Source organism: Pristiophorus japonicus, chromosome 13 (assembly GCF_044704955.1).
Source record: "Pristiophorus japonicus isolate sPriJap1 chromosome 13, sPriJap1.hap1, whole genome shotgun sequence".
NCBI lineage: Eukaryota > Metazoa > Chordata > Chondrichthyes > Pristiophoridae > Pristiophorus > Pristiophorus japonicus.
In genome coordinates, this window is record NC_091989.1 from 158,958,850 (window position 1) to 158,971,408 (window position 12,559).

At 37.3% G+C, this 12,559-nt stretch overlaps 1 protein-coding gene across 3 annotated transcripts in view; it reads left to right on the forward strand.

The window, feature by feature from the left end:
* dhx38 (DEAH (Asp-Glu-Ala-His) box polypeptide 38) overlaps positions 1–12,559 on the forward strand; it is a 102,706-nt gene that overhangs the window by 79,095 nt on the left and 11,052 nt on the right. For all 3 annotated transcript variants that reach the window (XM_070898218.1, XM_070898216.1, XM_070898217.1), the window contains exons 24-26: positions 181–306; positions 1,086–1,181; positions 4,509–4,630. In XM_070898218.1, coding sequence (XP_070754319.1) covers positions 181–306; positions 1,086–1,181; positions 4,509–4,630 — 344 coding nt within the window. The remainder of the gene's footprint in view (positions 1–180; positions 307–1,085; positions 1,182–4,508; positions 4,631–12,559) is intronic.

Consider the following 12,559-nt stretch of genomic DNA (forward strand, 5'->3'; position numbering starts at 1 on the left):
CCCTGCAACCCACCCCCTGAACTTTCCAATCCTATAAAGTATTAATAATCTTATAACTTTCTTTTGAAGCGGTGACTCATCATGATGAGAATTATTCAGTTTTGCGTACCTTAGCTTTGCAGCCGTGAGCTTTTTATCTGTAAGAGATGAGTAGCTCTTAATTTTTTTAATGTTTTACAGGGTATTGGAGAGTATGTGAATGTGAGAACAGGCATGCCTTGCCACTTGCACCCGACCAGTTCACTTTTTGGTATGGGATACACACCAGATTACATTGTGTACCATGAACTAGTGATGACTTCAAAGGTAAGATTTAGAGCTGAAAACTGAGCTTGGATACTAGTTTTTGTTGAACAAACCAAAAATAATTTTAAAATACTGCAAACTATATATTGCATACTGTTTATTGTCGGGCTTGGGGAATTTTAGTGGAAAATTTGGTTTAATTTAAACTTTGTAGATACTGAATAGAATTTCAATAAGAAAATGTTTATCAGAAAATATTTATATGTGCTTAATGCACCCGAGTGGCTCAACTGAAGATTTGAAAAGCAGCACAGAACCTAATAGTAAATATGGAGTTGTTTGAAAATATGTCTCTGAAATAAATAGGTATATTTGAGGAGCTTTGACATTGGCATTGCCTTATGATGTTGCATATCTGGTGGTTTAGATAGGAAAATCCTCGAACTTCTGCCATCCTGCTGCTGCATAGTGATTAAATAATTTATGGTTGGATCAGAATTCCACAGTTAAGCCTATTCCCAGATTAATAGATATTTATAGTGGGCGAGCGCAGTAAATAATTTTGTACATTAAATCTCTGCTTTGACTAGGTATCTTTTTCTGATGTAGTCTCCAATTTGCTATCCTCAATTTTACTTATTTTAGTCCCAAATGCAAATGGAGGGGTAGCATTATTAGAACTGTATTCTTTGTTGAAACAGCAACTTTGATTGGTAAATCTGCAGGGAAATAATCCTTATTGTCACCAGAAGGGAAGTGTTGCCTGGAAGTACTTGACTTTTGAGCTGAAGTACATGATTTTTGACCTGCTGCTTGATGAATTCAATTCTGTTTTCTAGGAGTACATGCAGTGTGTTACTGCAGTGGATGGGGAGTGGCTAGCTGAACTTGGACCAATGTTTTACAGTGTCAAGCAAGCAGGTAAAACTCGACAGGTAAGGCAGAGCAAACATATGGTCACTTAAATGTAAAAATGTAACCGTTCTGTTTAGTAAAACAGGAATTTGTGCAAGCAGTGCTAATGTTCTGTATACTGAACCATAGGATGGCGGCAGCGTTCGTGTTTTGATTACCTGTATTATTATAAATAGATGCTATTTTGACGTAATTGAATTGGGAGAGTATGAGAATAGATTAGCAGCTAAAACAGAACCAAAAGTCTTTTTCTAAACACATAAATAGTAAAAGTATAGTCAAAGTAAGGGTGGGGCCAATTAGGGACAAAAGAAGATCTTGTGGAGGCAGAGGGCATAGCTGAGGTAGTAAATGAGTACTTTGCAACTGTCTTCACAAGAGAAGAGTATGCTGCCAATGTAGCAGTAAAGGAGGAGGCAGTAGCAATATTGGATAGGATAAAAATAGATAGAGGAGGAGGTACTTAAGAGGTTGGCAGTCCTCAAAGTAGAAAAGTCACCTGGTCTAGATGTGATGCATCTTGGGTTACTGAGGGAAGTGATGCGTCTTAGGTTACTGAGGGAAGTAAGGGTGGAAATTGCAGAGGCTCTGACCACAATCTTCCAATCCTCCTTGAATATGGGGGTGGTGCCAGAGAACTGGAGGATTGCAAATGTTACACCCCTGTTTAAAAAGGGGAGAGGATTAAACCTGGCAACTGCAGACCAGTCAGCCTATGGACAAAACTAATTGCCGTTTGGAAAAGTATGGGCTAATAAATGAAAGCCAGCACAGATTTGTTAAAGGTATATCCTGTTTCATTAACTTGATCGAATTCTTTGAAATAGTGGAGAGGGTTGATGAGGATAGTGCTTTTGATGTTTTATATGGACTTTCAAAAGGCGCTTGACAAAGTACCAAATAATGGACATGTTAGCAAAATTAAAACCCATGGGATTAAAGAGACAGTGGCAGCCTGGATACAAAATTGGCTAAGGGACAGAAAGCAGAGAATAGTGGTGAATGAATGTTATTCAGACTAGAGGAAGGTATAGAGTGGTGTTCCCCAGGAGTCGGTATTCGGACTATTGCTCATTTTGATATAGATTAATGACGTGGACTTGGGTATACAGGGCATCATTTCAAAGTCTGCAGATAATACGAAACTCTATAATGTTGTAAATATTGAGGAGAATAGTAACAGGAAGACAAAGACAGACTGGTGAAATGGGCAGACACATGGCAGGATGTGTATACATTAAAAGACTTGAGTATGGCATGTAAATCTTAACCCTTTGTAAGGCTTTTCCACAAACCTTATTTCCTTTTGTCACATTTTCCCACTGCCCTTTTATTGCAACATTTACAACGGAGGGGGGGAAACCATAGGAACATGCCAATATTTTATTATTTGAAAAAACATATTAACATTTGTTGCACATGTTAACATAGGGCCTCTGGCCACTAGGTGGTGGTATGGCGAAGCTGTAGTTACAAGCCTCCCAATACTGGTGGTGCTTTTCTGGCACAAGTTGTCCAGCTCTACTTGGCATTTAATTTTTTAGTGGATTTTTACATTGTGCAATTTTTAAACTTTTGGATTTTGGCTTGCTGATTTTTCCCGACCTGCTTGCACCACATTCAGATCATTTAATTTTTTTAGGATTTGGGCTGTTGACGTTCCCCATGCACCTGGCCCTACTTTCAAGCCTTCCACTCCTGCTATCGGTGCTCCAATCACAGAATCTATTCAAAACAAAGTGATCATAGCACTCGTGAAAACACTGCAATAGCAGGCACGTAATTAACTCCTGGTTTTGTTCCTTTGAAGGTTCCAATTCTATCATTCCCAATGCACCTAGCACATATCCTACAACAGTTTCTGACCTACCTGGCAGTCACCTTAAGTGTGCCCCATGTAACAGTAAGCAACCTCCAGTCTTCTAACTTTAGTCTCCTTTTCAGCTCCTTCTCTACTGGAAGTGAACATGTGGCTTCAAACTTTCTATGATGTGACATTAAATCGGAGTGGTAAACAGCCACTTCACTTCTGAAAGCATGATTCTCTCCCTGGCTTGCCTGCACTTCGTCCCACTCCTGTTCCATAAATCACCTACCTTCAGTCTTGTCTCCATCCCTCAAGGTGGAAAGGTAGTTATAAAAGAAATGTGGGAAAACTTTACAAAACACACAAGACTAAATGAGAATAATTTCACCTGGGCTGTAGTATTCCTGTATCGTTGAGTGTTTGATTGCAGGTTTGTGCACACTATTCCTGAAATATCTATTGGAAATGTGATGGTTATTCACTTAAAGAGAGAAAATTTGTAAATGTCCAATATAATTTTAACCTGGTTCAATCTGCCTGCTTAAAAATACGATACAACATTTTAACTTTTTGTTCATCTGTTGTGCCAGTATTAGAAAATTTTATTCCATTTTAGTTAAGTGGAAGTGCATTTTACGAAAATATCAAACAATGTTCCCTCCAATTATTTTTGGGCCATGCAGCCCCTTTAAGGATTTTGCATTTAAAAGCCGGTGAGCCAGCTGCGCGGGAGGTCCAGACAGCTGCGCAGCTCAAAGGAAACATTGATGCAAAATATTATAATAGAATTTATTTGTACACTTACTGGCACTTTATTTCCTCCTTTTCACCATTTTACCACATTTTATGCTTTTTAAACTGTTGGTTAGAGACAGCCTGCGATCTGATATTTTGTTTGTGACTGTCCTTAATGTCTCCCCATCACAGCCTACCCCCTCCTATTTGATATCATCTCAAAGGAAGTTTGAAGCCACATGTCCACTCCCAGTACAGAAGGGGTTGAGAAGGAGCCCAAAATAGAAGTGTGGAGGTTGCGCACTGTTACATGGGCCACTCTTAAGGTGACTGCCAGGCAGCTCAGAAACTAGTGTAGGATTTGTGTTAGGTGCATCGGGATAGGTAGGATTAGAACCAAGTCAAAGCAACAAAACCAGGAATTAATTATGTGGCTGCTATTGCAATGTTTTTATGAATTGCTATGATCACTTTTTTTTGAATAGATCTGTGAATGTATAACTTTGAATAATGGAACGATTTGGAGCTTTAATAATAGGCCCTCCTCTCCTCCATATCCGAACCAATATACCAGAAACAACAAATTTGATAAAGTAAAATTGGGGAAATCAGAGAACTATGCAACATTGATTCATTATATCTACAAAATAAATTCAAAAAATAGTGATCTGGTTCCTGATATGGTGCTCAAGGTGTTGAAGTGGGAGATACTGAATGTTTATTCCTCAGAGACCAATAAAAGTTATTATATTGGTTGGGGTTGTATGCCTCTTGAATTATTATGCAATGTACTGATCTTCAATAGGAGAATCGTCGTCGTGCTAAAGAAGAATTGTCTTCCATGGAGGAAGAAATGGCCATGGCACAGGAACAGCTTCGGGCACGAAAGGAAGAACAGGAAAGAAAGAATATTCTGAACAGTGTGAGGTATGGATCATTTTCTAGTAATCCCTATAATATTCTGTTCGATGTTGCTTCACTTTGTAGTTTTTAAAAGACAACATGATCGTAAGCTTAAAAGGACAAGCTATCCATGGGAAATTCAGTATAGTCTCAATTATAAACGAATTCACCTCTTAATGCACACTGCAGTACTGCCTTTGCTTTGTGTGTCTCATTTTATCCATAATCTATTTATTAATTCAACATCATTTTGTATTTGAAATAATCCCAGCAGGTGACTTTCATGCAATCAAACTGAATTTGATAATTTTGCTTTCAAAATCTATTTGAATATGGTAGCAGAAACCTTCAACTAAAGAACTGGGTATTGTCGGTTAAACCTTCATGCAAGGTTTTTCAATGGCCTGGGGTGTGATTTTACACACCAGTTTGAGTGATCCTCTTTCACTCTGACCTGTCGGCATAAAATTGCTGGTGTGACTTAAATGCTATATTTATTTGTCAAAATTTTTAGAATAGGTTTGCAAAAGGATCACAAAAAGAAATGGCGAGACTAGAATTTATATGCAGGCTTCAGAATTTGGACAAGTTGGAGAATTAACTCACAATGAAGAAATGCAATAGATTTTTTTGGTTTGCTATCCAATATAGTGCAGCTTTCCTTGATTTTGAAAAGCTCTATTTTTCCTAGAATTTTCATTTTGATTTTAATGCAACACACTGGAAAATGAACTGCATTACATTGCTATCCCTTGGCTTTTATCTGTGTGATCGACAGAGGGCGCCACAGTTTCATTACTGCACATATATTTTCAAAATCCTAAGCACTTGTTGGAATATTCTAAGTAAAGGATCTGTAAGAAACATATTATTATGTTTTTGCTGAAAAATACAGTTCATGACTGTGCTTCTAAACACAACATATAGAAAGAACTTGCATTTATGTAGGGCCTTTCATGTGTTCAGTACATTCCCAAAGTACTTATGAACCAATGAGATACTTTTTAAGTGCAGTTAAGTATAAACACGGCAGCCAATTTGTGCCGAGCAAGATCCCACAAACAGCAAGTGAGATAAGTGACTGGCTTATCTGTTTTTGATGGCATTGTTTGAGGGATAAATGTTGGCCAGGACATTGGAAGATAGTATGTTCCTCTTTGACTAGTTTCAAGGGGCTCCAAATTGGCCAGGAGTTGCTCTTTTTTTTGAGCAACTTGATTTTTCTGGAGTATCTTAAAAATCCCCATTTTGCACATTCAATTTGCGCCAGCGTAAGTGAATTAGTTACGATTTTTTAGTTCAGTTTAGTTTTTCTCAAAAGGGGGCGTTACCAGCCACCTACACCAGTTTTGGCCATTTAGGCCACTTTGGCCAGCTAATAGTTACTCCAAATCTACTTAGGCCAGCGTTTGTGGCTACTTCAGAAAACCCTTGCAGAGAGTTAAGAAATCAGTGCAGGTAGGTACATCGGAGGCCAGCAGAACTTAATGACTTGACTAAAGAATGTGAATAGGATCAAACAGCTATACAGGACATCGTATGACAAACTTCGCAAAGTTAATTTACTATACAACAGAAGCATTCATGGTAGCTTAAACTACAAAAATAAAAGAGGTAAAAGATAGTTAAATTAAATTGCCCTAATCTCTCAACTAATTTAAACAACTATTTGTTTGCAATGATTATACTGTGCTAAAATTGAGCCCATATTATCTAAAATCTAATTCAATAAATAAGATATTCTCTCCGTGTTCTTCCGTCACTTATGTTCTTCTTTCACAATAGCACCAGGTGAATAGGCTTGACAAATGGTCACCACTATTCACAAGAAACAAAACATATTTACATAATTTTTTCAAAATATCCAAAAGTCCAGGAAAATGACAAGCCATTAAGAAAGTTCAAAAATAGCTACATTGCTTAAAATTTCAAACTTGAGGTCGATCACACTGGGAGGCCACTCGACCAGGGATAGGGACGGACATCGGGTCCCACACACGCAGCGGCTGCAGCATGTGCACAGAGGCTGGGGGTGAGAAGCTACTGCACATGCGCGGACATTCCACTGCACATGTGCAGACGTCCTGGCACTGTTTTCAGCGCAGGACGCTGGTTCCGCCCCCGACCCGACTGGCCACGCTGCGCGAAGACCGAGGAGAGGCTGGACAGCGGCCAAAGTGGGGAGCAATTTTTTTCGGCGCACATATCAACGGAGAAAAGTGCCGCATCTCCGGTAAGTGCGCCGAAAAAAGGGATGGGCCAAATTTGAGCCCATGGCCTGAAATGTCGTGTAGTTAAATGCTGTACTAGGACTATCTGTGCTATGAACTAAAAGTTACTGATCCTCATCCAAACTTACCAGTCCAGGTAATTGCAGGAAATCCTTTTCTAGTGTTATTTGAATAAACTTTTAATTTCCATTCTTTTTGCTACTCCACTTTTTCCATTTAATTCTCTATTCCCACTCTTTATTTTCTCCGCACTCTATTTCAATAAAACAGTAAGTAGTTTTGTTGGCTCCTCTTTAAAAATAGATTTTTTTAAATGTTATACAAGTCACAATATTGTCCTGTATTTTAACTTTTATTGTTTCAATATTGCCCTTCTTATACCATGCTTCATTTCACCACATATCGTCTATTTGTTTTCTCAGTTTTGGATCTGCTTTTGTATTCCTTTATCCTTTTGCTGTTTGTGGACATTTTGCCTTGTTACACGACACCATTCTGCATTTTATTCTGTGCATCGTTAATAGCCTACAATCTTACTTGTTAAGTCAAAATGACTCATCTGGTAATACTCTCCTCTCCTGTATTCCCAATTTGTTGACCTTTTATTTTATTCTTAAATACTGATGGATAAAACAATTTCATTTATCTGAATTTTTTGTTTTGTTTTGTAGTTTTATTTTTAAGTGCCTGTTAGTGACTATATCTTCTAGTTCCTTTGCAATTCATTTTCTACATATTTTCAGCTTTTATATACCACAGTACCAGTGTGAGGTCCCAACCTAATCCAATAACTATAGTGCCACAGCCTGTATCGTAAATAACCAATTCAAAGTAATCTTACTGGAGACTGAAACTTGTATTAGCAGAAACTGTCTGAACTGCTCTCTATTAGTACAATGTTCTGTTTCTGTCACTGTGCCACCCAGTGTTAGAAATTATGTACTCAGATGTGCAATTAAATGAATCCACTTTGGCCAAGGTGGCTGCCAGCAAAGTTGGCAGTTATGGAAGAGTTTGTATTCAAATGAGCTTGTGATTCTTTCTGCCCTAGTGAAATGTGGAATTGAGCAGCCACTGTGGGGGAGTGAGTGGCTATAAAGGAGAGCAAACCAAAATTGGAAGGGAGAGGATGAGAAATGAAGGATGTCCTCACTTTAGCAGTTAAGCTTTAATCAGAATATAATTTGTGTGTACTTGGGGAAGGCGAAGGGTCATAACAACGATGAGTTTCTAAATTTTTAAATAAGACTTAAAAAAATATATGGAAGGGTAGGTGAGCACTTCTGATTAAAGATTTTGAACTCATGAATTACCAATTGTCTTTTGCATTCCTAAGTGCCAATTTATTTTTTAATAAAAGAGTTGCAAAATACTAAATAATTTTATTTTATCACTTTTGGGTAACTTGCCATACATAGCCAAAATGGCATTTGAAGAGGAATTTTATTTTAATTTGTGTTAATTTTTCACTTAACTCATATGAAAAGTGAAAGATTTAAAATATTTATAGAAGTTATGTCATAGACTCTGTGGCTATGGCTCCATTTGTGCAATTAACTTTTGTAAAAGATTTTAGTTAAAGTAAACTATGTTATCTATGTATGGATATATTCAAGAGGGAGTTAGATATGGCCCTTATGGCTAAAGGGATCAAGGGGTATGGAGAGAAAGCAGGAAAGGGGTACTGAGGTGATGATCAGCCATGATCTTATTGAATGGTGGTGCAGGCTCGAAGGGCTGAATGGCCTACTCCTGCACCTATTTTCTATGTATCTATAATAGCTGAAATCCTCAAGAAATTAGTGGAGAACTTGGAAGATTGCAAACATAAAAATGGAATGAAAGTTAATGAAGTAGTGACAAAATATTTTAAACTGCTAAAATACACACAGTTGGGTTGTATGGTGGCACAGCACGTTGGAGCTCGAAAAGAATGTGGAAGATTTACAATCTTGACCATCTTGACATAATGACATGCTGAGTAGAGACATATTCTTCCCCACTGTAGTTGTTCTAGACTAGATTTGCACGCATCGTAGTGACTGGCCATTGATTGGTATCAGTAGAGGCTAGGAGTAAGGGGAAGGGGTGTGGCACAGAGAGACGACAAGAGAGGAAAATTGATGAGAAAATAAAAAAATTTTTAAGACAATTCTATTTTTTAAATGTAATGTACATAATTTAAATCAAAGCTCCAGAAGTCCAAAGCAATCTTTCAAAATATTAAAGACAAATTACATCGATTCTAAGAAGTTATGTCTGCAAAGAGCAGCATACTGATGTGCCTTGCCATGACGAGAGAGAAGTTTCTGATCTTAACTATACTATTGAGTTTTAGTGAGAAACCTGATACTTGCACCATAGAGAAGGTAAAATCCAAGCACCTTGGGGTCCCTCTGGAACATCTATTAACATTCGCAAGAGCCTTGGTTGCTTGCCCCATTGTTTCAGATGGAAAAACAACGGGTGAACCTAAAACCTGGGAAGAAAATGTAACAGTTCTCTCCATTTTGGGTCATGCTTTGATGCAGCTCAAATAATGAACAGTTGGTGCATCCTAGAGTCTCTGCTGCTGTTCTTGATCCAGCCACTGGGAAAGGTGCAAATGGTCCAGGGTGGCTGCTTGCGGAGCAAGCACCTATATTATTTAGCACCTTGCTCTGATGTCGAGGAATTTGAATGCACAAATCTGTGACCTATTGATCAATGATCAACGCAATACAGAACTTTGGGCAGGGGAAGATAATTTAGAAAATAAGAATGAAAATAATGTGTCTCTGTACAGTTTAATATTTTGCATTGATGTACGGTGTTTGATGAATTCCATATAGTTGAAAGAAAAATGTCACAATTAACAGTTTATCATAGTGTTAACCTATTGAGCGATGTAACGCTTTATAGAAAAATACATTTGCATGGAGAGAATCACTTTGTTGACAGTGAGCTCTTTGTTTTCTTTCACATGCTGGCAGCACACGTGAGTTATGACGGGCTTTCATATGAATGAAAGAATGTCGAGAGCTTACTGTCACTGGTGAGATATTCTGTTTATTCTGTAGGAGTGAATGATACCTCAAGTCTTGGTGCAGCCTTTAAATAATTCTAGTGCGCTGTGCACGGCTTGCCAGCCATTAAATGATGTTTCACATAAGTCAATTGTCATTTTTGTTTCCACTTATGGGCAATGAAATATCCATCACTCCTGTAGAATTACAATAATCTTGTGGTTTATTCAGGAAATGCTGCAAATAATAAAAGTTTTTGGTTTATAATTTTTCTAAAAATGTGCAAAATAAATTGAGACTGAATGAGAGAAAATTTCTTCTGAACCCCCCCCCCGCAAATATTCTCGCACTCCGAAGGAGTGCTTTTTTAAAATAGTTTAAAAAAAATCAGTACACAGCTACAGAAATAAAGTGCAATTAAGTCAACAAATACAGAAATATCATGACAAATGTCATGAAATCTGATAATCTTGCACATCCTGTGGGACACTTTCCCAAACTCCAATAGATAGGGAAATCCAGTTGGAAAACCAATGGGTTAAAGATTTAATAAAATCAAACTGTAAATCAAAGTCTGCTGAAATAGAAGCTGGTATTTAAATGTGTGACTAAAATCAAAAGAGTAGGAATTGCAGTAACCAAACTAATGGAATAACTAGGTTATTTAACATGCAGTAGCCTATTTTTATCATTACTTATTGGGGAATTATTTTATGTAGGTAGTGTAAATGAATAAGTAGTGCTGCCATTTGAAAATGGACGCTTGTCAGCAATTACGCATTTGTTAATCTTTGGTTTCTATTTTTTAGTTTTTTTTTATTCCCCTTTCCCTTTTTAAAAAAAAAAGCCTTTGTGCCCCACTATTATTTTCCATTAGGAGAATGGGCAGACAAACCAGCGCTCTTTTAACTGACCCACTGGTATGTGCATGAGAACATAACAATTGACCCTTCCAACACTTTTCCTCATTCCTCTGGAGAAGCACCACGTTCTCTGCAGGGTAACGCTATGGTACAGCACGATGGAACACTTCAGCACTTTGCTGCACTGAGAATTTCTTTTGTATACTTAACGCATTGCTAATCAAATTGAGGTCGTGTAACCCTGCTTTGTGGCCCTTGATCTGTGTAGGGTATGTGCCTGAATTCAGCACAATGGGCTTTCCAATTCTTTGACACTAATGTCTTGCATTGATATGGAATTAAATTAATTTTTTAACGAGCATTGAATAGAGACTTAAATGACATTAATCTAGCATTAATCTGTCCTTGCACTTGAAGCAAAAGTAGTTAAAATGTTGTGTACATTATGCCCTTGTTTTGAAATTAAGGACAGATATTAATCCTCTTTAATGTGTATGTGAACTGGCTGTGACCCTAATATGGCAACTAAATACAGGGATTTGTATAATATATTTTCTGATTAAAAAAGACACTAAATCAATATTAGTAGTTCAGTGTACAGACTAATTAATCGAATAATTTATCTGCATTTTAGAACCGTATCTCTGAGCCAAAATATTTCAGACATTTCAGTCACGACACAAATGTTGATTGAAATTTCTTCATTTAAAGTAAAAATAATTAAAATCTAGTGCCTTGTGTTGTTTCCTAGTGATCCCACATTCAAATGCAAATAATGTAATTGTTAGGTGAGCAGATTTCATTTCCCCCCATTTAATATGACAGTATCCTGATTAATTTAAATGATGCAATCTATAATATGAATCTAACAATTATTTGATCATTGCTGAGTTTCTGTATTGTCAAAGTTTACATTGTAAGGGGATTCTATAAATGTTCTAAACAATTCACCAAACCAAATTTAATTGTGTTGTGCAGTATATGTTTTCTTGTTGATTTTCTGTTTTAGGGGGAGGTTTTGTTGACTTAATTCACTTCCAATGCATTTATGGATGACTTATTGTATCAATTACAGTATTGTCCAATCACCTGAACCTGGATTTGAATCCAACTGGATTTTACTGTTGTGACTGATGGTTTAAATGAAATGAGTTTGAGCAGTGGAAGGCAGCTCCCAGTGGGCTTGAATCCAGAACACACAACTATCTTCACAATTCATACAAAAATTGTAATAGTATTGTCTGCATGCAGCATTCTGAATCCCTATATTCTTGGGAGGGAAGTGAAAAGCTATTCTTCATTTTGATATCAGAAATGCACTAAAGTATGCATGTGATATATTGGAAATTGCTTTAAATGGCTTTCTTGTAGGCCATAATGTGTAAGTTACCTTGCCCTCCCTTATAACCAGCATTTTTGTGGTTTCTAAAGACAGCTTTGTTGAGGGGGCGGGTAGAGAGAGCAGGTTACAATATTTGGAAATTCAAAATCAAAATTGCAGTTTTATACTTTTCAACATCCTGATCATTGGTTCCTTTTAAAATAACAGGTGAATGTTACATTTGTATGGATTAACTGGGAGAGATAATGATGTACAGGTTTAGTAAAGGTTGTGGGGGTGGGGGGAAAATGTATTTGGTCACATTAAATAACGAGCCAAAATTAGTTTGCAACTTCACCCAGGCGTCCATGCAAAGAACTTCACCAAGGTATGCGTGTGAAAATAAACACAAAATTACAGTGTCAGTGCCTTGGGGAGCTGAGGAATAGAGTTGAATATTTTCTTGTTAAACTTAGCAAGTTGGTTGCCAACAGTCTTATCTCTTGATTCTGTATTGTCATTAGTAGTGCATT